This window comes from Stegostoma tigrinum, chromosome 3 (genome assembly GCF_030684315.1).
Source record: "Stegostoma tigrinum isolate sSteTig4 chromosome 3, sSteTig4.hap1, whole genome shotgun sequence".
Taxonomy (NCBI): domain Eukaryota; kingdom Metazoa; phylum Chordata; class Chondrichthyes; order Orectolobiformes; family Stegostomatidae; genus Stegostoma; species Stegostoma tigrinum.
The window spans coordinates 16,791,810-16,819,616 of NC_081356.1; the positions used below are offsets into that span (position 1 = coordinate 16,791,810).

General features: G+C 41.1%; 1 protein-coding gene and 1 long non-coding RNA gene across 4 annotated transcripts in view; one reads left to right on the forward strand and one right to left on the reverse strand.

Annotated features, from left to right (window-relative positions):
- The window catches only part of LOC125450685 (tetratricopeptide repeat protein 39B), a 103,011-nt gene extending 96,865 nt beyond the window's left edge, over positions 1 to 6,146 (reverse strand). Inside the window, exon 1 of one of the 2 annotated variants that reach the window (XM_059643520.1) lies at positions 5,831 to 6,146. In XM_059643520.1, coding sequence (XP_059499503.1) covers positions 5,831 to 5,866 — 36 coding nt within the window. In that variant the 5' untranslated portion in view covers positions 5,867 to 6,146. The remainder of the gene's footprint in view (positions 1 to 5,830) is intronic. The other variant, XM_059643518.1, reaches the window with a different exon arrangement.
- On the forward strand, positions 5,969 to 22,843 carry LOC132207580 (uncharacterized). 2 transcript variants are annotated; one of them, XR_009443599.1, is made up of 4 exons: positions 5,969 to 6,209; positions 9,557 to 9,679; positions 11,717 to 11,828; positions 20,173 to 22,843. It is a non-coding gene; the product is annotated as an uncharacterized LOC132207580 (long non-coding RNA). The 2 variants fall into 2 exon arrangements; XR_009443594.1 differs by lacking the exon at positions 20,173 to 22,843 and adding an exon at positions 17,286 to 18,027.
- Positions 22,844 to 27,807: the final 4,964 nt, after the last annotated feature.

Below are 27,807 nucleotides of genomic sequence, written 5' to 3' on the forward strand. Positions count from 1 at the left end.
TAGACAGGGGATCTTGATCGGCGCAGGCTTGGAGGGCCGAAGGGCCTGTTCCTGTGCTGCAGGTTTCTTTGTTTCTTTGTTATCTGAAACAAAACAGCAAGCCCTGGAAAACTCAGCAGTCTTACAGCATCTGTGGAGAGAAAGCAGAGTTAACGTTTTGAATCCAGCAAACCCCCTCTTCAGAGTTGATTTTATTAAACAGATCTTACTTTCCAATTCAGGACCCCGTAGCCTTCAGAGCTCAATATAGTTCAATAATTCTAGAATCTGAATACCTAGATCCATGTCGGCATAGTGGCTCAGTGGTTAGCACTGCTGCCTCACAGTACCAGGGACTGAGTTTGATTCCATTCTTGGGCAACTATCTGTGTGGAGTTTGTGCATTCGCCCCATGTCTGCATGGCATTCTTCTGGGTGCTCCAGTTTCCTCCCACAATCCAAGGATGTGCAGGTTAGGTGAATTGGCCATGCTAAATTGCTCATAGTGTCCAGGGATATGCAAGCTAGCTGGGCTGACTATGGGAAATGCAGGGTTACAGGGATAAGGTGGAGGTGGGTCTGGGTGATATGGTCTTCGCCTGCTTGGTACAAACCCAAATGGCCTACGTCCATTGTAGGGATTCTATGATGTCCTTTACTCTTCCCACACCCCAGGCCCTGCCATGACATGGTCTGCCTTCAGCACAGCCAACTCATTTTCACCTACTCATGATCCCTATTATCAGCTTTTCTCCTTCCCTGGCTTACATCATCCATCCTTTTGTCAGTCTTTTTTTTCTCTGTATCTTTATCTCTATCTCCACTTACTTCTACCTCCTCGCCCCATTCCCTATCTTCAGAATAAATACCTTTCCCAGCTACTATCACTTCTGAAGCATCACTGGATTTGCAGTCAATTCATTGCCATGCTGCCAGCTCCAGGAAAGGGATAATTTCACCCAAAACCACAAATGTTCAGTCAATGATTGCAACCTGATTAACCTATGGGAAGTTACTGTTTAAAAATGAACAGCCTCAGAGTTTAACCTCATTTATATCTTACATTGTTCTACAAGTCAGTACAAATATACCCTCATGTAGCAGAAAAACATTTATTAGCATTTCTTTATTCAATATTCAAAAGTGGGAATCACTGGCAAGGCCAGTTATTTATTGTTTATTCTTAATGGCTCTCGAGAAGCTCCTGGTGAGATACTTGAGCCTGTGTGGTGAAGATACTTGCATAGTGCAGTTAGGTAGGGTGTTCCAAGATTTAGACTCAGTAACAATTATCAAGGAGCAATATATCTTCCGTGATAGTGTAAACTTCACGAAGTGAGATGGGGAAAAGGTGCAGTTGGGACAAGATAGGTCTTCACTTGGCACTTCTTGCCAACAGGTTTTTGAACACTTGTGAACTACCTTTTCTCTTGGACTCACATTTTGGTTTCCAAATCATCCAGGGTGACATGGAACCTCATCGTCCTTCGATTAATTGTTTAATAGTACATCACGAATGACAAGTGAAGGTGGTAAAACTGCAGGGCTTTGATCTGACCCATTGGTTATGGATTTGAGTCGCTCAATCTTCCAGTTCAAGCTTCTTCTCCTTAACAAGAATGTGCTTCCGTAACGTACCCTCGCTAATTGACAACTTATTTTTAGGTGGCTACAACTGCTGATGCCACAACTGCAGAGGGTGTATACCTTGCATCTGCAGCTGCAGGGCCTCTGACATCACTGATAGCATTGTCCCAGGCAGGTGCATGCATCAAAAGTGGGTGCAGACCAAACAGCGAGAAAAGAACCTCTCACCTCTCTTGCCCCATCACTCCATTTTCCAGCAGCCCACTCCCTCCCATTTTTCACGCTATCCCACACATTATTTACACCTTTGTCCCAATCCTATACATCTAGCCTTTCAGCTGTCAGGAAGTCCAACATGTATTTTTATAGGTGCGCTAATAGTTCCAGCTTTCAAAAACATTATAAACAACGGCATATCTACTTTTTAGAACAGTTTCAGACAAAGCCACAGGTGGCAATGTAGACAGGTGAACAAAATCAAATATATGATCCAAAACAATATAAAAATTCTACAGAGTTCCATGATCTCATCTATAAAATGTAATTTAATGAAGCTACTCACAAATCAGCAGGCACCATTATAAACGGACCAAATGTCCTCTCAGAAAAATCCCAGAATCCCAAGACAGCAAAGTGGAATTTGCTCTCCAATTAGCATACAACAGTGACCATGTAACAATGGTGAATACATAATTGTGACTGGTAGCTGTTCAAGTAAATGCTCCAAGTTTCACATTACATAATAGAATACCCATACCTTAACAATAAACAAATGTAATTTTACCGCCAGTGGCTTGTATATTTCTTTTAAAAGTAGTGCTAATTAATCTTTATTCAGTCACCAGGGACATAATATTGAAGCTCAGAAAGCCTAAACCAACTGTCGCTACACATCCCTACCCAACTGCAACATGACCCATTTTCCACACACAATGTGGCTAAGTTTCAAATACAACCTTTCATTATCGTACCTTTGATTCTAGCTGGCATAGAAAATCAGTACCAACTGAATTTAAACATATAGACACAAGTATACAAAATACACATATAAAAACCAATGGTGGGTAAATCAGCAGTTATCAAACTATACATCAGAACCCAAATTGGGCTTGTAAGCTCCCCTCCTCCAAGCCTTGGCCTCAGGAGTTTCTGGTCCCAGCCCTTTTCCCATCCGTCTCTCTATTTTCTTCTCTTTTTCTCAGGAACGTTGCTAAATATCACTGGCAGAGCCACAGCCAAACACTCGTCTGGACTCAGTCTCAAGTTGCTGCTTGCGTTATCGGAGCTGCCACCACCAACATTTGTTGGCCAAGTGACATGAGCATGGCTGAGAGATTGGAGGGAAGTGATTGACGGAACTGATTACTCTGTGTGTAGGTGTGGAACTGAGATCACAGAGGTTACAGTGCACTTGTGGAGTTGAGGCATTGACAAGGGCTTCAGTCAGTTTTCTGTCACTGGGAAATATGGAGAGATGGCTTGAAACCTCAGTGACCAGTGCCTGTCACACATTATCCTTAATGCCTGGTAAAAATTCCTGGATTCAAAGCCACATAGCACCACATGGAGGTATGCTACTTATCTCATAAATTAAATTCATTTTATTTTAAACCTGTCTTGTATGCAGCAGAATTCAGAGTGAAACTACAGCTTCTGAGCTATAAATATGGTTTTGTACCAATTGAGGTCATTAGTAGAAAATTAAGAATTTATTGTCTCATCTCACACTAAAATCAGTGATATCAAATTGGTGTTAGTGAATAATGCTGAACACCAATACGAACTTCAATTTTGTCCCACTGCTTCTTGACATTGATTTGTGAAGTACCTCCATAGAGGCCAGTGTCCTGTCATGAAGTCACCTTTTATTTAAACATGGAAAGTGCTTGACGCTCATCCAGCTCCCTTTGAGCCAGCTCTCAGAGTGAACAGAACATCTGACTCAATCAGACAACAAAGTACAGAGCTAGATGAACACAGCAGGCCAAGCAGCATCTTAGGGGTACAAAAGCTGATGTTTCGGAAGGGTCTAGGCCCTAAATGTCAGCTTTTGTACTCCTAAGATGCTGCTTGGCATGCTGTGTTCATCAAGCTCTGCACTTTGTTGTCTCAGATTCTCCAGCATCTGCAGTTCCCATTATCTCAGAACTTCTGGCTCTCTTGTTCTTATCTGTCAGCCTGGGGTCCTTGATTGGACCAGATTAACAGCCCCAATCAGGGACCTCATACTCTATGGGTCCACCTAGCTGACCCTGTTACAATCACTAGTCCACGAGCTGGAGTGGCTCAGATGAAGTAACAAATTGGTGAGTACATGAGATAATATTTTTACAAAGAATGTTAAGAACACAGTTTCATTGATGCTTTGATTGAGAATACACATACTGAAATACTATGCCACTCTGTTGTTGATTTGTTTTGTTGGTGTCAGGGATCAATTTAATGTTCAAGTGTTAAAATTGAGTCACACTGGAAAATGTGGGAACCACTGGGGTAAACAAAGAACTAAGCATGCTATTGCATCTCAGACTAATCCGAGGTACTGCAGGGAGGAGGAAAATTGTCACGGTTCCCACTTCCAATCTCTATTCACAGTGCCTATCCTCAAGCTTAGATGTTAAACCTCAAATTCCTAAGTTTCTAATCACAGCTGGGCATCAAGTACTGGTTCCATATATCCCCACTAGAGAAGAGGACAGAAACAAAGGCAGGGCACCTCTTAAGGTAGAAGCAAATTACTACAAATGCTGGAATCTGTACTGAAAACAAAAATGCTGATAATCACATGGGTCAGGCAGGCATCATCCATGGAGAAAGGGCAAGCTAACACTTCAAGTCTAGATGACTCTTCATCACAGCTGACATGAACAGTGGATGGGGCAGGATTTATGTGATAGTGCCTAATCACAACCATGCACCCCCCAACCATTTTTTTTGGTTTTACTGTACCTCTGAATTTAATTTAAACTTTAATTTGATAATTGTATCCAATTCTGGAAACCATGCTTTATGAAGGATGGAGAGTGTGCAGGGGAGATTTATGTATCCCTAATGGTACTTTATGGAGGTTTTTTAAAATCAGAAATGTGACTGTGAAATGCGTCAGGTTATTCTTGATGGTGAGTAGTTAGAAGCCAAATATCACAACAGTTAGAATGACCAGACCTCTCAGGTGAAATGCAAGATACTCAGTCCCCACCGTTTCCTCTAAGGACAGAGGAATTACACTGCAGAGTCTTGGGCAAAATCTAATCTCCAACCAGCACTGTTACAAAGTCACATTGCTGCTTGTAGGACTTTGCCCGACACAAATTGGGCCTTTCTACTTTCTACTTACGAGTATACATACATAAAGTATATCACCATCTTCAGCTTTTCCTTCTGATCCTTTTCTTACAAGTTCCTCACCTTCTTTAGCAAACTAGGGCACAGCACTGAATCCTAAAGAGATAGGGGCGATGGGGCAGAGTTGTTCTGAATGGGACTGTTCCCTCGAGCTTCTAACCCAATATAGGCTGTAACTGCCGACCTCTTGTCCTGGTGAGTGCATGTGTGTCCTGTCACATTGATAATATTGAAACGTAAGGGGCCAGATGCATGGACCGTTCAGGCATCATGAAGGTTCACCTATGTCCACAGAAACATACTTCACATGAGAATTACTCCAAGGGAAGAAAGAGTGAGGTTAACAAGCAACGACCTCAACAAGAACACCGTTCACTGGCGAGAGACAACATAAAAGGTGGCAATTGCAAAAATAATAAAGTGTGAAGCTGAATGAACACAGCAGGCCAAGCAGCATCTCAGGAGCACAAGATGCTGCTGGGCCTGCTGTGTTCATCCAGCTTCACACTTTATTATCTTGGATTCTCCAGCATCTGCAGTTCCCATTATCACTGAGGCAACTGCAAAAAGCCTGATTTGGAAAAGTCAAAGTATTAGGTATGGCTTGACAGAAGGGGGAGACAAAGGCTACTAGATTTTAAAAAAATACTGGACATAACACCGGGTTAGGTTGCACGATACATTCAGTAGGAATAATGAGTGACAAAATGGGTGAAAGACCTTCCTCCCCCAGCAACTGCTGTTTAAGGATGTACACAAGCATTACCGAATGTTTTCATCTTCCCCCAACCCTGTGGATTTCATGTTTAACCTCGCTCCTCATCAAATCAGTATCACAGAACCCAAAACGCACAATAAAACATGCAATTCAAGTTCAGCCAGCCACGAAACACACACGTACAAAATAAAATCAATTTACCTCGTCAGCATCGGGTTCTGTGCTGTTGGCCATCATCTCCAGCCAGCCCTGCGGGGTGAATAAACGCTGTACAAAGTTTCTGTTCACAAGGCTCCTCCGGCAGAGGTGAAAGCGAAGTCCTTTTCCTGGGTCGCGGTCTTTCCGCCGGATGGATCCAGTCGCTGTGTCACTAGAAAACACGAAGTGAGCCAGTCCTGTTCGTCATCGTCTTACTAGACTCCTCCTCCTGTGACAGAGTCGGGGAAAGGGTCCGGTACCTGCCCGCCAGGTACTGCTCGATCCCAGGGTCTGTCTCGTACAGAGGCTCTTGTGTCAGCGGGCTGCGGCAGTCTAATGGCTACACTGCGTACCAGAGAGCTAATGTAAACAGTTGTGAGATGTGAGTTTAACTCTCTGCAAAAGAAACTAAAAACAATAGAACCGATCATCTGGGTAATTAATAATGGAAAGTAATGAACCGGTGGATGCATTGAACAGATATAGTATTTTGCATCAGTTTTCAGGTAAAGGGTACAAAATCCTCCTAAAAATAATTGTTACTCCAAAGATGAAAGGGACGGAAGAACTTAAAGCACGTACAATTACTAGGGAAATGGTGCTGAGAAAATGATTCAAAATAAAACAGGATAGGTCTTGCTGGACTTTATCCTACGGCCTTGAAGGAAACGGCTGCTGAGATAGTGGGTGCGTTGGTTTTAATTAAAGTTTCTAGATTCTGGAAAGGTCCGACCAGATTGAAAAGTGGTGAATGTAAATATTTTATTTAAGAAAGGTGCAAGAAACTACGGTCTAATTGCTTAACATCTGCCATGAGGGGTGCTGAGTTCAATAGTATGGCGTTTATTCCAGACCACCTTTGAAAGTCGCAATGGAGCCATAGAGTCATAGAGCCATAGGAAATAGACCCTTCAGTCCAACTAGTCAAGGCCAAACATTATCCCAAACTAAGCTAGTCCAAGTCAGATACAGCCAATTTGGTTTTGTGCAAGTGAAATCATATTTGACTGAATTATTAGAGTTCTTTGAGGAAGTGACGTGCAGTGTGGATAAAGGGAAACCATTGAGTTCACCTCTAAAGTTACTACGCAAAATAAGAACGCATGGTGGTATAATATTCAGATGGATAGAGGATTGGTCAGCTAACAGGACATGGGAAGTAGGCAAAGATATGTCTTTTTACATTGGGAAAATGCGAACAAATGGACTCAGTGCTGGGGTATCAACTATTTACATTCCATGTCAATAGTATAGATGAAGACAAAAACAACATACTCCAATTATCAAACACAAATCTTAAACATTAACAAAACCAATTAGATAGGTTTGAGGGCCAATCACACTGGGTCGATTGAATAGAGTAAAAGGTATGATGATAAACAAAGTGGGGAACACTTAAAAAGACAATTCAAAATGTTCAACAAAAATACTTTCCATAAAAAAAACACATAGCAAGAGGTTTCCATTTATGGATCACTAAGGAGATTGTGGATGGTGTTAGATTAAAAGAACAGACTTAGAGTATTACAGAGAATAGTATGAAGTCTGAGAATTGGAAATATTTTAGTAACCAGCAAAAGACCACCAAAAACAATACACAAGAGGCAGTGTGTAGGAGAATAGAACAAATATAAATAGCCAAGAATATGAAGCGGATTTTAAAAGCCTTTTGAAGCATATAAAATGAGTGTAGCTCAAGTATCGGTCCCTTAAAAGCAGAAACAGAAGTATTATTGGAAATGACAGACAGCAGCAATATTAAGCAAATATTTTGTGTCCACCTTCAAAGTAGAAGACACAATTGCACACCAGAAACAGAGGATTACCTGGCAGCTACTAAGATTGAAGAAACTAAGGTCACTAATAACATGGAGAGAAAATACTGGAGAAACTTGAGGGATAAAGATGTAAAAAAAGCCTCAGGACTTTATGGCCTATGTTCAGGGTTCTAAGAGTTAGGTACAGTGAAAATAAATGTGTTGGCTATTACTTTCCACAATTCCTAGACTCTAGAACAATACCAACAGATTGGAAGTCATCAAATGTAAGATCACTCTTCAAAAAAGGAGGGAGAGAGAAAACAGAATTACAGGGCAGTAGCCTGACATCATTTGTAGGGGAAGTGTTGTGATCCGATGTTAAGGAAAATTTAACAATGCATTTGGATAAGCATTATATATCCACATCAAATTAGTGATTTTAGGAAAAGGAAATCTTGTTTGACAAATGCATTAAATGTTGTCAGGATGCAACATGGCAGTGGTGATTGACTCTTGATTTATGAATGACACATTTCAGGGTCAGCAGTTTCTGCCATAGGCTTTCATTTTTTTTGCTCTTTGCGCGCATGGGCCAGGATGTCCCAAGAAGTAATGGGATTCAGAGTACAAGATTTACTTCCTTTCTTTCTCTGCTGCAGTTCAGGCTCATCATTATGACATTGTAATTCAAAATATGTTGCATCTTGATACATTGCCACTTTAAGCAACTAATACTAAGCTCCTCCCAGTCACTAATGTCAAAGCTATTGGGCTTTCAGCAGAGCCTCAGAGTGTCTAACAGCATTTTCTTTTCTTCTCTTAAGTGCCGATGTGATCAAGTTCTGAAGAAGGGTTACTGGAGCTGAAATGTTAACTTTAATTTCTCTTCACAGATCCTGCTAAAACTGCTGAGATTATCCAGCAATTTCTGTTTTAGTTGATCATTAAGGAGTGGTTTGTTAGTGAGAATAGGGAACATTTAAATAAACATATTCAGCTTGTAGCTGAATGCACAGACACCTCAGGCAACTCATGGTTAGGTGTTAGCGTTCAGTTTGCTGTAGTTCCATGCTCTCTTACTTAGTTGGATATTTCCCATTATCACTGGATATAACACCTGCTCCCTTTGTGAGGCACATGTTGATTTCAGCAACAAATGATTTATGGTGATTGTGAAACCTAGTTATGTGAACATATCACCAACCTCCAGCATCACATTATCAGTTCCAAGAATGGGTCACTCGACCTGATAAGTTAACTCTGATTTCTCTGCATAGATGCTGCCAGACCACCTGAGTTTTTCCAGCAATTTCTGTTTTTGTATCGCATTATCAGTGCTGACTAATGGCATTATGGCAATGTCCAGGACTATGATATTAGTTTTTGTTAGACTGATCATCTTCCAGACTTGAGAGAGTCTGTTCATTTTCTGCTGAAGCTGTTTCTCAGCATGGACTGCTAATGTGATATCATCAGCATGCAACAACCCTCCAGTGAAGACTTGCTGCACTTTGTCTTGATTCTCAGGTAGGAAAGGCTGAACAACTTGTTGTCAATTCTGGTAAATGTATAGATTCACTCTCTAGCTGAACCAAAAGCAGAGTAAGAAGGTGATTATAAAGCTACCAAAAGACACACAAGCAGTAATGCTGTTTGCTCAATATGTAGTGCATGCTGTCTCGCATGGAGCATTCCTTTTATTCACACACATGTAGTCACGTAGTCTAATATGTTTTAATTCAATTATTTCTCTGGAATAGGCTGTGACAATTGAATTTGTTGACTAGCCAAAGTTATCTTCATCAGGTACTTCTGGACCTTTGCCACCACTTTCTCAGTCCTGGTGTTGGTGGCGTTAGTCAATGGCCTTCTGACCATAAAGATCTGGCAATTCATGTCCACAATGCAATTGTCTATGAATTGGACAGAAGGTGGTGGTATCCCATGATGTCTTGCTTCTTTCTTTCAGTCACAGAGGAAGGAGATACTGTCAAATTAAACGCTGTGAAGTATTGCAACTCATCCTGCTTTTAATACTGACTGCGGCTATAAGGACCTGGTACTAGAAGGACAGCACATTGCAATGGCATTGGTGAATATATTAAAACATTAAACCCTGTCTCCTGGTAATTTAAGTCAGTTGCTGAGAATTCAGATCTGTTTTGAAAAATATTACGGGTTCCTACAAGGATCATAACAATAGTTCTTTTTATCAAACTTATTTGGTCCCCTCAATATCTTGAAAGCTTAGGTCAAATCACCTTTTCACCTGTTAAATTCTAGTAAATACAACCTTGATTTGTCTAATATTTCCTAGTAATAAATTTATCCTTGGAGGTGTAGTGTCATTCTCATAAATCTATGCTGAACTCTCCCCAAAACAAATGCATCCTTCATAAAATGAGGTGCCCGTAACTATTGACAGTACTCCGATCTTTGTATAATGGAAGTTTGATTGCTAACCCAACTATATAAAAGACAATATTTATTAGTCTTTTGAATCAGTTTATGACACTTGATCATGTACCTAGAACCCGTCCCCCAATTCTCCTTGAAACTTCACTGTTTCTAACTTGTCCCCATCAAGAAAGTGCCACTTTTAGATCCATAGTGGACGGTCTCAGATTTTCCACACTTAAAATCTATTTGCTACAGTTGTGTCCATTGACTTGATATGTTACAGATTACTGAGGCAGTCCAACTTGCTGTGGCATGCATGCTGTACTCTAGAGCTATGAATAGTGATGGTAGAGGCTCCAACATTCTTCAATCACATGCTCTTTCATTTTTACCATCTACCCCGCATGCATTACTTCTATTTGGCCACAATATAATGCGCATTCTTTGGCTATCAAGTTTTGGGGTCTGACTTGGATCCAGAGTCTCCGGCTCTGGCAGGAATGCTATCCATCGTGTCACATGACTGAATCTATCAAAAAAAGCGATCAGGATTTTCTCGAGTTCACATGTCCTGTCTAAATCCTGAGTTTGCTGCGTAATTTAAGAGAATGTGCAGTTTAGATCCTTCCTGAGAATGAAATCAATTTTAATCATTAACCTGATAACATACATACTTCACTTTTAGTCTTGCTACACAAATCGTTCAAAACATTGTACCTCAGTTATGAAGTGTAACTGGATTTTTTTTTAATGATGTACCAGGTTCATACTTTCAATGAAAAAGCCTCACTGATGCTGAAAGAGTAATTTTATATTTGCTGAATCTCAAATACCCCAATCATTTATTTCAATTTAATTTTAAAAACTAAAAGTTAGAGATTTTGCATTTTTTACTTCCAGGTTTGCTGCCTATGAAAATTCTTCAAAGTAGGCCACTTCTGGAAAGCTGGGTTCAATTCTGGTCTCCTTGCTATAGAAAGGATGTTGTGAAACTTCAAAGGGTTCAGAAAGATTTACAAGCATGTTATCAGGCTGACAGGGTTTGAGCAATAGGTAGAGACTGAATAAGCTGGGGCTATTTTCCGTAGAGAGTTGACGGCTCTAATTGACCTTACAGAAGTTTATAAAACCATGATGAGCATAGATAGGGTGAACAGCCAAGGGCTTTTTCCCAGGGTAACAGAGTCCAAAACTAGAGAGCATAGGTTTAAGGTGAGATGGAAAGATTTAAGATGGACCTAAGGGGCAACTTTTTCATACAGAAGGTGGTGCATGTATGGCACAAGCTGCCAGAGGAAGTGGTGGAGGCAGTCACGATTACAACATCTAATAGACATCTGGATGCTTATTTGAACATGATGGGTTCAGACGGATATGGGTCAAATGTTGGCAAATGGGATGAGATTAATTTAGTATATTTGGTTGGCATAGATGAGTTGGACCGAATGGTCTCTTTCCACACTATATATCTCTATGACTCTATGATTGGCTGTTTATCCTTCTGATTATATTACTGTTGTTGGATACTTGGAGATCCCCTTAACTTGGGAGCAGATTCAAATTGACGTTGAGAAAGAGGGCAGTGGAAACTTCCACTGCTTCACCAGTTTTATAAAATCCAACCAAATATCTCAGAATTTGAAATTGACTGAATTAGCAGAAACTAGCTGTATAAATTGTTCTCCATACATTATTCCTTCATGAAATCTCCTATATTGTTTCTCCATAGTCTTCCACCAGACGAGTGTGATTTCATAAACTGCAAGACTGAATAGTCATTGAACACCAAGACTGGATAACTGCTAGAAGAGAATTTATACCTTATCCTACACTATTTTGTGGTATGTAACTTATGCTACTCAACTTGCACACAACACTATACAAGCAAGAATAGTGTACACATGTCAATTAATTTAACATTGATCTGTACTGACTGTTAAAATGGTGCATGTTTGTGAAACTTCCTCACAGCATTTTTATAACAGAGTGATGCTTGGAGCAAGAAACCTAGGAAATTTGTTTGCTGGGACCAAACTAGATGATTCTTTAAAAGCACACCTAAATGTAATACTAGCTCCTTCCAGCTAGAAACAAAATCACAAAATAAATCCTGAGTATATCCAAAATATCTTTGATGATTACAATGACTTTGAAATAAGCAATAAAGGTCACAAATTGTCGTAAGAGAATGAGCAACTGTTGAGAGATGATGACTAAGCTTGGTCCTGAATTTGAATGCCATTTATCATCAGGAGAGCAGACTTGGTGTCATTAGTTAGACTTTGCAGATGCTGAGATATATCTCATCGAAGTTCTCAAAGTCAATTTTGGTGATCCTTTCCAAAACAATTCACTGTGGTCTGAAAGTCAGTAGCCAAAACTTGGAACGGTTACCAAGAAGGGAAGATGAAGATTTGGTGGCATCATCTACATAGAGGCTCACTATGTCACTGAATCGGTAAAGTGCGGCCACTGTTTACTCCCATTGTGATGTAAATGGAGAGTGTGCAGTGGAAATGAAAATGGCTGCCAACGCATCTGGAGTGTGCAGAGTGTGTCATTCTGTGGAGGAGGAGGGAGGGCTTCAATTTCATGAGAATGAGAGGCCCGTCGAAGGGTAATAACATTAAAGAGACACCTACATAATATAGACAAAAGACAATCTGTAATCACAAATTTAGGCATTAACCTATATAAAAGCAAAATGCTATAGATCCTAGAAATTTGAAGTTAAAACACAAAGTACTGGAGAAATACAGCAGATGGTAGATTTCCTTCCCAAAAGGCCATTAGTGAACCGGATGTGTTTTTTTTAAGAGTAATCAGTATTGGTTATATGTTTACCTTTAGCTGAGCTTTCTCATTCCAGATTTTTTAAAAAAATTAATTCAAATTTCACGATCTGCCACAGTAGGATTCAAGCTACTGTCCTCAGAACATTAACCTGGGGTCTGGATTAATAGACAAATAGCGCAAACAGCATTGGTGGAGTCTTTCAATTTTTGTGTCAGTTTTCCCAGTGCTTCCAACAAACCTGCATGTATATGCTTGTGCATTTTGATGTCATTTTTAGTTGCTAATGCCATGGCATCCATTCCTACCTGAGGCTGAGTAGATGCCTGGTCTCCAGCAGTCCTCTTGAGTGCCAATGACTTGGAGTATTTATCCTTCAGCTAGATGCAAAGACACGATGGTGAAGTGCTCACCAGCATGTGCTCCTGACTCTTAACATATAAAACATACAAACTGACGTGTCAGAGCTGGTGAAGGGTGCGGGAGGCAGCTTTGTTAATGCATCCTCTAAGAGATCTGTGGTTTCTTCCTTCGAGGCCATTCTAGACTTGGTGCTCGGAAACGAGCCGGGGCAGGTATCAGATCTTGTGGTGGGAGAGCATTTTGGTGATAGTGACCATAACACTCTCTCATTCTACATAGCTATGGAGAAGGAGAGGATTAGGCAGAATGGGAGGATATTTAATTGGGGAAGAGGAAACTATGATGCGATTAGACACGAGTTAGGAAGCATGGACTGGGAGCAGTTGTTCCATGGTAAGGGAACTATAGACATGTGGAGATGGTTTAAGGAACAGTTGTTGGGAGTGATGAGTAAATATGTCCCTCTGAGACAGGCAAGACGGGGTAAGATAAAGGAACCTTGGATGACGAGAGCGGTGGAGCTTCTAGTGAAAAGGAAGAAGGTAGCTTACATAAGGTGGAGGAAGCTAGGGTCAAGTTCAGCTAGAGAGGATTACATGCAGGCAAGGAAGGAGCTCAAAAATGGTCTGAGGAGAGCCAGGAGGGGGCACGAGAAAGGCTTGGCAGAAGGAATCCGGGAAAACACAAAGGCATTTTACACTTACGTGAGGAATAAGAGAATGGTCAAAGAAAGAGTAGGGCCGATCAGGGATAGCATAGGGAACTTGTGTGTGGAGCCTGAGGAGGTAGGGGAAGCCCTAAATGAGTTTTTTGCTTCTGTCTTTACGAAAGAAACGACCTGTGTAGTGAATGAAACCTTTGAAGAGCAGGTGTGCATGCTGGAATGGATAGAGATAGAGGAAGCTGATGTACTGAAAATTTTGTCAAACATTAAGATTGACAAGTCGCCAGGCCCGGATCAGATTTGTCCTCGGCTGCTTTGGGAAGCGAGAAATGCAATTGCTTCGCCACTTGCGAAGATCTTTGCATCCTCGCTCTCCACTGGAGTCGTACCTGAGGACTGGAGAGAGGCAAATGTAATTCCTCTCTTCAAGAAAGGAAATAGGGAAATCCCCGGCAATTATAGACCGGTAAGTCTCACGTCTGTCGTCTGCAAGGTGTTAGAAAGGATTCTGAGGGATAAGATTTATGACCATCTGGAAGAGCATGGCTTGATCAAATACAGTCAACACGGCTTTGTGAGGGGTAGGTCATGCCTTACAAACCTTATCGAGTTTTTTGAGGATGTGACTAGTAAGGTTGATGAGGGTCAAGCTGTGGATGTGGTGTATATGGACTTCAGTAAGGCATTTGATAAGGTTCCCCATGGAAGGCTCATTCAGAAGGTCAGGAGGAATGGGATACAGGGGAACTTAGCTGCTTGGATACAGAATTGGCTGGCCAACAGAAGACAGCGAGTGGTAGTAGAAGGAAAATATTCTGCCTGGAAGTCAGTGGTGAGTGGGGTTCCACAGGGCTCTGTCCTTGGGCCTCTACTGTTTGTAATTTTTATTAATGACTTGGACGAGGGAATTGAAGGATGGGTCAGCAAGTTTGCAGACGACACAAAGGTCGGAGGTGTCGTTGACAGTGTAGAGGGCTGTTGTAGGCTGCAGCGGGACATTGACAGGATGCAGAGATGGGCTGAGAGGTGGCAGATGGAGTTCAACCTGGATAAATGCGAGGTGATGCATTTTGGAAGGTCGAATTTGAAAACTGAGTACAGGATTAAGGATAGGATTCTTGGCAGCGTGGAGGAACAGAGGGATCTTGGTGTGCAGATACATAGATCCCTTAAAATGGCCACCCAAGTGGACAGGGTTGTTAAGAAAGCATATGGTGTTTTGGCTTTCATTAACAGGGGGATTGAGTTTAAGAGTCGTGAGATCTTGTTGCAGCTCTATAAAACTTTGGTTAGACCGCACTTGGAATACTGCGTCCAGTTCTGGGCGCCCTATTATAGGAAAGATGTGGATGCTTTGGAGAGGGTTCAGAGGAGGTTTACCAGGATGCTGCCTGGACTGGAGGGCTTATCTTATGAAGAGAGGTTGACTGAGCTCGGTCTCTTTTCATTGGAGAAAAGGAGGAGGAGAGGGGACCTAATTGAGGTATACAAGATAATGAGAGGCATAGATAGAGTCGATAGCCAGAGACTATTTCCCAGGGCAGAAATGGCTAGCACGAGGGGTCATAGTTTTAAGCTGGTTGGTGGAAAGTATAGAGGGGATGTCAGAGGCAGGTTCTTTACGCAGAGAGTTGTGAGAGCATGGAATGCGTTGCCAGCAGCAGTTGTGGAAGCAAGGTCATTGGGGTCATTTAAGAGACTGCTGGACATGCATATGGTCACAGAAATTTGAGGGTGCATCCATGAGGATCAATGGTCGGCACAACATTGTGGGCTGAAGGGCCTGTTCTGTGCTGTACTGTTCTATGTTCTATGTTCTATGTTCTATGAGGCAGAGAAGCGATGTGTTGTAGGCCTGCCACTTGACTGCAGAGACTGTGCAGTTTCCACTGGTTGCTGCAGGAGACAAAAGAGAGAATTTGTCAGAAAAAATGGATAGATATTCAAGCCTGTTAACGATATGTTCACAGTGATGATGTTGGGAATGTAGCACAGCAATGGACAATGATTCTTGCTTAGTTGCAGGGACATGATGGTATTGGCATCTCCACATTAATGGGGGTTAGGATCTGTTCCTGAGGATGAGGAGCCAAATCTTAGACCATCTGTCTTGGCACATTCTACCGCATGGTCCATTTTCTCCTGCATTTGGATGATTGAGTGAGACAAATGTGGCTGACACAGCTGTTTTATTGTCCAAGTGGGGAAATGTGGTGAGGGAAAGTTGGTACGGTAGAGGGATTGGATGGGTGACAGCAAGTAAAGTAAAATGTTGCATGCAATAGTAAGTAATAAGCTTTGGTGGGAGTGGGATATGGTAGCAGAGAGAAGATGGTGGCACTTACCCTCATGGGGAAGATGTCTGACCTTCTTGTTTGGCTGGGTGTTCCTCCAGTGAATACCACACTGACCTGGATGCAAACCTTGCACCAAGCTGGCTATGTTTGGTATCTGATGGTCTTGAGAGAAGACTATGGCCCTCCACTGCACCACCCTATCCATAAGGACCTCTAGATCTCGAATGTTAAAGAGGGGCCAAAATTCCTTTGTTGACATGAATTGGGCAGCTCCACACTGTTAGTGATTCACTCAGAGGTAGTGAGAGCTGCTGATGCTAGTCAGAGATAACACAGTGTGGAGCTGGAGGAACACAGCAGGCCAGGCAGCATCAGAGGAGCAAGAAAGCTGATGTTTTGGGTCAGGATCCTTCTTCAGAAATTTCTGATTTAATATTCAGAAAGGTCACGACCTGAAACGTCAACTTTCCTGCTCCTCTGATGCTGCCTGGCCTGCTGTGTTCCTCCAGCTCCACACTGTTATCCAGACTGGCAGTGCCTGCCTGCTGCACAGCTGATTTCTGAATAAGGTTTTAGTGTCAGGAATGCCAGGAGATCTATGATAAGAGGAAAGACATGATGAAAGGGGTGCATAGGGATATGTTGAGGAGGTAATGAGATCAGTTTCAGAAAATAATGTGAGAAATCTCGTTCAGCCTCAGAGAGAGAAATCTCCATAGTAGTTGACAAAATTGCCACTTAGCTGATTTATAGACCAATTCAGCCGTGTGTGTTTTGCTCAAACAGATTCGTGAATTCACCCCAACGTCAAAGACTTATCTCAGCTAATTCCTTTAAATTCAAGTCTCATTAAGGTCTTTCAGACTCAACAATAATTTCAGATCATAATTTCTGCCCTATTTTGTTTCCCTTTCTTTGCAGATTTTAATTTATGTCTTGACTTTTTTTGTTGCTATTTATGTGGATGGCAGTTGTTCATCACTCTAACATTAACTCACCCTCTGGAATTTTTTTTAACTCGTCAATTGCTGCTTCCTTTGTTCTTTATCATAATTCTTATTGTGTAATCTCTCCTCTCCTGCCCTACCAGATTTTCTCTTTTGTTTTCTTTTGCTGGCTTTAAACCAGTTTGATGAATAATTACTAACCTGAAATTGGTTATTCTGTTTCTCTTTCCATAGATGCTGTGCTTGACCTATTGAATATACTCCAGCACTCTCTGTTTCTAATTTATGACCAAGCTTTTTCTGACCAGACTTTGAGAACTGCAACCAGTTCTGGATACCCAGCAAACATCTCTTATCAACTCGGTTCAATGAGACCTCAGGTCTATCCATTTACAATCAAATTGCTATGTCATAATCTCTGCTTCATACAAGCAAATTGTCCAACTGTGGTCATTGGTTAGCCGTCAATAACACAAACACTGCCTAATTCGTCCACCTTATAACCATTTGGTTTTGAAACCGTATGTAGTATCGCATTTGCTGCTTTTTCCATAACCAGCTAAGTCAGTTTAGATCAGGAACTGAACTTTTGATCTTCTGAGGTTTATAACTTTGTGTAATATCACAAAGCTATAGATTAATGTTACCTTGAGCACAGATTAACAATTAATTCTCTGTTCTGTATTTCTTAACATTGCATTGTGTAGTGCATCGGAGATGTCTGTGATCTATTTTAAAGAAACATCAGCAGCTAGGCATCTCAAATTGGAATGTAATTTTTGTTTGGCGAATTAATCCTATAATGCTTGCATTTATGAAAATGTCACATTTGAAAACCATTAAGGGTTTTAATGGTGCTCTGGAAATATGCTGACTTACAACAGTACAAAAGCACAGTTGATGTTAAATTTTATTTTGAATCTGATCCTATGAGTCAAGCCTGTTTGAAAACAAAAATTAACATATTTAGAACCGTAGAAGCACAGAATTGTTGCAACAGAAAGACAGGTTGTCCACTGTGTTGTGCCCACAGGAATGGGCAATAAATGTTTGTTTTGCTATTAACATTTGTACCTGGTGAATTAATAAATTTTTAGAGTGAATATCCAAGGTCTTTTTTTTCAGGATAGGGGAGTCCAAACCAAGAGGCCATAGGTCATGGTGAGAGGAGACAGATATAAGAGAGACCTAAGGAACAACATTTTCATGTGTGTGTGTGTGTGTGCATATATATAATTGGTGGAGGCTGGTACAATTACAACATTTAGAAGACATCAAGATGAGTAGACGAGTAGAAAGGGTTGAGTGTGATAAGGGCCAAATGCTGGCAAATGTTACTAGATTTATTTGGGATATCTGGTCAGCACGGACAAGTTGGACTGAAGGATCGGTTTCCATGTTGTACAACTGTAGAACCCTATCAGTTCTCTGCATGTGCTATCCGCTCAGTTCTGCGTCTGTGATTTTTTTCCACATACACTTTGCTTCTCTCAGTATACTATCCAATTCCCTTTTGAAAACCACAGCTAAATCTTCTTCCACCATTTGCCAAGGCGGGGCATTCCAGATCCAAATTATTCACTGTGTATAACAAGCTTTCCCTTATATTGCCACTATTTCTTTTTCCAAATCATCGTAAATCAGTGTCCTCTTGTCTCAGTCTGTCCTTCAACAGAGAGAGTTTCTTCCTATTAGCCAAGACAGTTCACCATTTGAAAACCTGTATCAGACTTCTTCTTAATGTTCTCTTCCTTGTTTTTGTATGCTATACCCCTGTTTATTATGCTCAGGATCTGATGTGCATAGAAACTGATTTCAACGCAAAAAACATGCAATATGCTGAGTGTATTGGAGAGTGTGCAGTTTTGTAACAAAAATCAAAAAATACGAGAAAAATGCAACAGGTCAGGCAGCATCACATTTTGAGGTTATCATTAATCAAGAAGTTAACTGATCGGGGTCCATAAATACTGTAACTACAAGAACGGGTCACAAGGCAAGAGTTCTGTGCTGAGTGAATCACCTTCTGAGATCCTTAAACCTGTGGTACAGATCAGAGGTGTGAAAGATGGCTGCAACTCCAAAAACGTTCAGAAAGATCTACACTTTGTAGAACAAAACTGCCCACTTGATTGACATCCCATCTTAAACATTCTTGCCCTCCACCGCTGGGATACTGTATTTACAATTCATGCAATGCATAAATGAACTGCAACAAATCATCATATCTTCTTTGTCAGTACGTTCCAAAACATTGCTTCTATCATCTAAAAAGTCAAGGGCAGCAGGCACATTAGATTAGATTCCCTACAGTGTGGAAACAGGCCCTTCAGCCCAGCAAGTCCATACCACCCCTTGAAGCATCTCACCCAGGCCCATCCCCCTATAACCCACACACCCCTGAACACTATGGGCAATTTAGCATGGCCAATCCACCTAGCCTGCACATCTTTGGACTGTGGGAGGAAACCAGAGCGCCCGGAGAAAACCCATGCAGTCACGGGGAGAATGTGCAAACTCCGCACTGACAGTTACCCGAGGCTAGAATTGAACCCTGGGTCCCTGGTGCTGTGAGGCTGCAGTGCTAACCACTGAGCCACCGTGCCGCCCCTGGGAACACGCAGAGCTCAAAATTTCCTCCAAGTCAGGCACCATCATAATCTGGAAATAAATTAATGCATCTTCCTTCCTGCTGGTTCAACATACCAGAACTCCTGTCATCGTAGTAGAGTGGCAATGCCTACATCATATCAACTGCAGCAGTTCAAGAACACTGATCAACATCATTTCATCCAGGGCAGTAAGGGATGGTTAATAAATGCTAATTGTGCCATTAACATTCACATCTGGTGAATGAATGACTGAAAAGTACCTACAACTAACTTTCTGTAGGGAGTTTAATAGATAATTAACGGAAAAATGCAATATGAAAGTGCATCAGATATCATTTTCATGAACTTAACAGCACACTGTCGACACAAATCCTGCACTGACTCAGAATTTACAGGATACCGTTTAATCAACAAATGTTTTTTAGGTGATTTGTGTACTAATAGTGTACATCTTTCAGAATTTCAGACAGAAAAATCTGACGTATTGCTGTCTCAACCTTTCTTTGCAGAAGTCGGCTGTCACATTTTTGACATGATAACTAATTACATTTCAAAATCATACTTCTCTTGTTTGAGAGATGCTTTGTGAAGAAACTGATGTACAATCGTTGCAGTTGGCACTCCAGTATGCTAGAATTCAAACCAGGCATCATAGATGAATGAAAACAAACAGTTTTGCAACTGGTATCCTCTTCTACATATCCTGTTATAAGTCACCAGACATCTTGACTTCTGCTTAACTTCAATGACTAGACCAGATCATAATGGTTTATTTTAAACAACTAGAGATTACTTGATCAGAGAATTTCAAATTTTCAAAACTGGGGCAAATGTCACATTAAAAACAAAATATGTGAGGAGGGATATAATGATAGAATAATATGAATTAAGATGGGATGAGTTTCCTGCAGACATTGACAAGGACTTGTGCCATGCAAGCTATGCTGTAAATTCAATGTCATTCTATGTGGACTGTTAGCATCTGAAAGCTGAGTAAGTGAATGCAGTGTGGTGTTGATACCTGCAAGGGCATTATAAAATGGTGGTATTTTTAACTGCAAATTTTATTATTGGCAAGATCAGTCGACAAAGGGCAAAAGAATGGTTATTGTGCAACAAGTTACAATCTGGAATGTACTGACTAAAATTGTGGTGGAAGCAGATCCAGTAGTAACTTTCAAAAAGGAATTTCGTAAACACATGCGCACAGGTAAGTACACATACATAGTTGAAAAGGAAGGAATTATAGAGCTACGAGGAAACAGATGAGTGGACAATTTGGTTAGTTCTTTCAAAGATGTATAGTGTCACAATTTCAGTTCAAAATCAGATTGTAGAAAGTCAGACTTGATGGTTGAGAAGAATATTTCCTCCTGCTTCTTAAAAAGCAGATTTTGAAATTGATATTTAATGTAACATGAATGAGAAAAATACCTCTAACACATGAAAGGTGAAATAAAAACCAAAAATGCTGGAAACATTGCAGAATGAGAAAAGTAGGTTAACACTGCCCTTTTGTCAGATTCAGCAAGTGTTATAAGAGAGTTCTTGAATCAGGCATTAGGACCAGCATCAAGGCTATGATCACCCAAAACCAGCCTTCCTTGCTGTGCTGGCTACATGCTTAGAATTGCTGAGTTCCAAATGGCAAAGCATATCATCTTCGGCCAGCTTGAGGACAGCACCCAAACAAGTTGAGGACAATGGAACGCTTCCCTCAAGAAATGCGACATAGATGACAACATTTGGGAGACCCTCATTCAGAAGAAACCAATTTGGAGGAAGCTTGAGTCTGAAGGGACACAATTCTTTGAGAATATCTGTCAGTTAGAGAAAGTATGGAAAAGGAACCGGAGAAAGGAATGGCAACAATCTCAAGACTGAGTACCAATTCCACCTCATGGAAATACTGTGAGATTGGAGATCTGGCTCTAGGTTTGGGCTCACCAGCTAAACACGGACTCATAGAACCCATGACCAGTGACATGGAATTTCCCATTTGGATTCATACTCATTAGCGAGTGATTGCCAACTACGACAACGAAGACAAAATTAAGGGGAACAAAACCAAAGGTAAGGGAGATTAGGTATTCAAAAACAAGTGCATTGAAGGCTAGTAATATGCTTACATATCTGGAGTGCGTTGTCTTCTATCACCCTCTAGATTCACTGAAGCCATCGAGACCTTGCCTGATTTCTGATGCTTTTCCCTCCCTGCTCTCTGGACATTGGATGTAGATTTTATTTCTCTGTGTCACTCCATGCATGCTTCCACACTTGCTGAACATTTTCCAGCATTTTATGTCCTTATTTTGGATTTCCAGCATATGCATTATTTTGATTTTGATTTGCTTCCTGAATTTCTCTCACTGCTTCCCTAATTTTGCATCTTTATCACTACTATCATTTCATTTTTTTGACCTGTTCACAAACTTTTTTCTGTCCCAGTCTCTTTTATCTTGGGCCTGTTTCACTTTGTATGTTAGTCTATAACGTCTGCTGGTTCTAATGGAGAACCACTGGCCTGAAATGTTAATTTTACATTCCTGCTTCTATATCGGCTGTGAACTTCTTCAGCTCTACTTCTGTTCTTACTTCAAAACGACTGTTATTTAGTAAAATCAATAGCAAACTTTCTTTTGTAAAAGAGTATTTTATAAATTTATACTTTTGATATGGAGACTTTCATAGCTAGAATGGAAAAGATGGCTTTTTTCATGCATTGGTGCATTTTAGTCTATGTTCACAGATGTAATTGGAAATTAAAGGTATTGCCCGAACCAATCTATACTGAAGACTGGAGATGAGGAAAGGCAGTTCCCAACCTCAAACGAGTAAGATTTTCAAGCTGGAACGAACAATAACAATTTAGGTTTTTATAAACAAAGAACACAGCAAACCACATAAGGTGCTATTAGTGAATGCATCCAAAGGCCTAAACAAAGAGGTATGTTTCAAGGAGTGTCTTAAAGGAGGAAGGTGAGAGCAAGAGGCAGAAAGATGTACAGAAGGTATTCCAGAGTTTAGGAAGGGAATTCCAAAGTTGAGGGCCTAGGCAACTGGAAACACCGTCATTGTGATGATAAATGGGGATGCTCAAGAGGCCAGAAATAGAGTACACAGATAGCTCGGAGGATTAGAGAACTGTGTTATGATCACAGCTGATGTACTATCCAACAATTGAGATGCAATAATGAAATTGGCTTGATAGATTATATATTTTTTAATCTAACAAGGTATGTTGCAGATCTTGTTTTAACAATAAAGCAGAAGTTCATTATGCAAAAGAAAAAATAAAAGGTAAATTGTGTAATATGTAAATAACTTGAGTTTATTCTATTTTGAAAGATTTCGGAATATAGTAAAATTACAATCTCGTCTATTCCAACACCATTACACTGTAGTATTCAAATACCAGAGAATGTTTGCTTCTCTATCACATCTATAAGTATTTATCTGTTTCTTCCATATCCAAACTTGAGAGTTTAGTAGTCTAAGCAAGTTTGGCTTCCTGGGTTAGGGAAAGAGAAGGAAGTGGCAAAGGTAGCTCATTAGATGGTCTCAATCTTACTGTTAAAGAAGTCCACATGATCCTCACACTTCTAAATGGAATTGAGGTTAGAGGTAGCATAGGAAAGGGTTTAAATAGACGGTTACTCATACAGAAAATAAGTCTCCGAGGTTACAATATACACAGTGAACTGTTTTGACAGAAGTAGTAATGGTTTTAGTTGGAAAAACAAATTGAACTGCTTCACAGAAGGAGTAACTACACAGAACTCAGAGCCAAAACACATTTTAAGCACAGTAACTAGAAGCTTTGGTATACAGGTATATGAGGGCTCAGGCAGAATCTTGCCGGAGTGTTACGAGTCTTGCTTGTTGTCTGATGAGAGAGTTGAAGACCATGCTTTACTCCCAAGAAGACTCCGTGAAGCACATCAGTCAGACACAGGTGAGTCATTTGATGGAATCAGCGGAGGCTGTGGCTGCTGATGGAAGATCACCCCAGAGGACCCGGATCTCAGAGGACCCAGGACAAAAGTTAAGTAATGTAGGAGGGGTTTCATGGGTTGTAGTTTGCAGGGGAAGGGGCTATCTCCCAGCAGGTAGCCACTGTCCAATGTCTGGTCCTTCAGTCAGACACTAACTACCTTTGAGGGTGTAGACTTGCTTGCTGAGCCGGTGTGTTTGATTGCGGACATTTAGTCACCCTGCTAGGTAACATCAACGATGCGCCTCCGGTGCAGCGTTGGTGTTCTGTCCCGCTCATTATTTATATGCCTCAGTTTGAACTCAATTCTGCGTCCGCCACCCCCAGGACCAGAAGATTATGTCTGATGGTACTCATTTTTATATATCCAGCCGGAAGAAAAGCATGACTGAGGTTAGAAGTTGGACATAACATTCTGGCTACAGATCTGAGGAGTGATCTGTCCCATCTCTCCTAGTCCAGAGCAACTTTGCTGATGTCTGCTGCTGGCAAAGCAGGTAACTAACAATGATACCTTTCCTTGGACAAGCTGCCTGTGGAAGATTGGCGGCACTTAGTATCATGATGAAGCCTGAGGACCCAGTTCTATTGATCATTGGGCCTCAAATGTGTGACAAGTGCATGATGTGCACTACCAGACTAAAAACATTAAATGCAAAAATGGAGAAAGAGAATAGGAGGGATGGAAAATTGAGGTCAGTGTTTTCCCAAGTGACACAGAAATCACATTAACCATTAAGTATCTAATGCATCAGGTTGGACCATAACATTAGAATTTGAGAACTGTAACTAAATGAATGCCAGAACCATCACCCTGTTCTCAATTAGGTGAAACTTCAATGATCAATACATATATTGATAAAGTCGATGTACTGAACTGCAGATGCGAGCAGTAAAGTACATTAACACCAATGAAATGTCAGTGATTGCAAAACCAATACTGTTGGAGACAATTGCAATATCAAGCATAAACCTGGCATGATGCATCAGTCATTGAAACATATATCAAGACTTGACTGTTTTTCTGATACCCCAAGCTTAGTACTTGGGACAACCTCAAAAGATTGGCCTTTTCAACATGTGTTAATCCCACAATGTGAAACCATGGCTTGAGTAGGTGAGATTTGTAAAATATTTTTTAAAATCAAATTTAAGAATTTATTACTCATTTAGGAGAAGTGAAAGGTATTGTTCCTCTCTATGCTATTTTGAAGAGGTTAACTTGAAATTTGAAATACAAGAGACCACTGATTTCCATAAGACCATTAGATACAGGAGCAGAATTAGGCCATTCCATCCATATAGTCTGCTCTGCCCATTCAATCGTAGCTGATATGTTTCTCAACCCCATTCTCCCGCCTTCTTCCTGTAACCTTTCATACCTTTACTAGTGAAGATCTTATCTTATCTGTCTTAAATGCACTCAATGATCTGGCCTTCACAGCCTTCTGTGGCAATAAGTTCTGCAGATTAATCACTGTCTGGCTGAAGAAATCCTCTTCAACTCAGTTCTAAATGAAGATTGTGCCTGCACTCTGAGGTTGTGCCCTCTGGTCCTATTCACTTCTACTAGTGAAAATAACTTCTCCACATACACTCTAGCCATGCCTATCAGTAGTCTGTAAGTTTCAGTGAGATCCCCCCCCCCTTCATCGTTCTAAACTCCATTGAGTGTAGACCCCCAGTCCTCCACTGCTGCTCATATGATAAGCCCTTCATCCCTGCAATCGGTCTCCAAAACCTCCTCTAGAACTCCTCCAATGGCACAACATCCTTAGACAGAGGGACAAAAACTACTCACAATATTCCAAATGCAACCTGACCAGAGATTTGTACAGACCCAGTAGTACACCTCTGATCTTGTATTCTAGTCCTCTTGAAATCAATGCTAATACTGAATTTGCTTTCCTAACTGCCAACTGTATCTGCATGTTAACCCTTAAAGAACCCTGAAGCAGGACCCCCAAACTCTTCAGATTTCAGAATCCTTTCTCCATTTAGAAAATTGTCTACTTCTCTATTCTTCCTACCAAAGTGCATAACTCACTTTAGAAATTGCATTGTATTCCGTCTGCCACTTTACTCTCTGAGCTTGTCCAAGTCTTTCTGCAACATCACCGCTTTATCTAAACTATGATCCCTCCACACATGTTTGCGTGATCTGCAAACTTAGCAACAATACTGTCAATTCCTTTGTCCAGATTGTTAATTTAAAATGTCAATTGTTGTGGTCTCAACAGTGATCCCTGAGGAACTCCACTAGTCACCAGCCGTTGACCTGAAAAAGAGCCCTTCATATCCACTCGCTGCATTCTGCCAGTCAGGAATCCTCCATCCATGCCAGTATCTTGCCCCTAACACCATGGGCTCTTATCTAATTTGGCAGCCTCCTGTGTAGCACCCTGTCAAACTTTCCCACCAAAACTATGGCAAAGGTTTGGCAGAAGTTGAGATACCACAGTATCAATCTAAGTATATTACTTTTGGAGTTAATCCGGGAATAAGGAACTGTTTTGGCTTTGTTTAGATCGGTTGGATTTTCATTTTCATTTTAAATTTCCTTATCGCCCTTTTGAGAAATGAAGACTGGATGAAAATTGTTCGAAATTTTTAATTAAGGATGGATGGATCACAACAGATTATCCATGTTTATGTCGCTGCGTTGCAACTGATTGAGTTGGACAATATTGCGTATCTCATTTTTTATACCAGAACGCTTCAGTTCCAGGGACCAGACTGTTTGCACAAACATAACAGGGAATTATTTTGACTTCTCAAAGAAAATCAGGTTGCATTTGTCTTTACGCGTAATTGGTACTTTTTATTGCATTTCAACCATTTGACCGGCAGTGTGCTTCGCGTTGAAATCTTGTTTGAAGAGAAACCACTGAATTCTTTTGGGGAAGTCTTTTGGGAATTGAGTTTTTGTGGAAATGTCGGAAAACGCAGACAATGTTGGGTCGTTGTTGGGCCTCCCTAAAAATGGTACCAATTCTAGTTCAGATACGACAATAGGGGAGCGTTTTTGGAGTAAGTTTGAGAAAAAAAGAAGAGTTTAAGGCTCTTAGGAGGCGGTAAAAAAAAAATTACAGACCAGTAAGTCTCACGTCTGTCGTCTGCAAGGTGTTAGAAAGGATTCTGAGGGATAGGATTTATGACCATCTGGAGGAGCATGGCTTGATCGAATACAGTCAACACGGCTTTGTGAGGGGCAGGTCATGCCTCACAAACCTTATCGAGTTTTTTGAGGATGTGACTAGAAAAGTTGATGAGGGTCGAGCTGTGGATGTGGTGTATATGGACTTTAGTAAGGCATTTGATAAGGTTCCCCATGGTAGGCTCATTCAGAAGGTCAGGAGGAATGGGATACAGGGGAACTTAGCTGCTTGGATACAGAATTGGCTGGCCAACAGAAGACAGTGAGTGGTAGTAGAAGGAAAATATTCTGCCTGGAAGTCAGTGGTGAGTGGGGTTCCACAGGGCTCTGTCCTTGGGCGTCTACTGATTGTAATTTTTATTAATGACTTGGATGAGGGGATTGAAGGATGGGTCAACAAGTTTGCAGACGACACAAAGGTCGGAGGTGTTGTTGACAGTATAGAGGGCTGTTGTAGGCTGCAGCGGGACATTGACAGGATGCAGAGATGGGCTGAGAGGTGGCAGATGGAGTTCAACCTGGATAAATGCGAGGTGATGCATTTTGGAAAGTCGAATTTGAAAGCTGAGTACAGGATTAAGGATAGGATTCTTGGTAGTGTGGAGGAACAGAGGGATCTTGGTGTGCAGATACATAGATCCCTTAAAATGGCCACCCAAGTAGACAGGGTTGTTAAGAAAGCATATGGTGTTTTGGCTTTCATTAACAGGGGGATTGAGTTTAAGAGTCGTGAGATCTTGTTGCAGCTCTATAAAACTTTGGTTAGACCGCACTTGGAATACTGCGTCCAGTTCTGGTCGCCGTATTATAGGAAAGATGTGGATGCTTTGGAGAGGGTTCAGAGGAGGTTTACCAGGATGCTGCCTGGACTGGAGGGCTTATCTTATGAAGAGAGGTTGACTGAGCTTGGTCTCTTTTCATTGGAGAAAAGGAGGAGGAGAGGGGACCTCATTGAGGTATACAAGATAATGAGAGGCATAGATAGAGTTGATA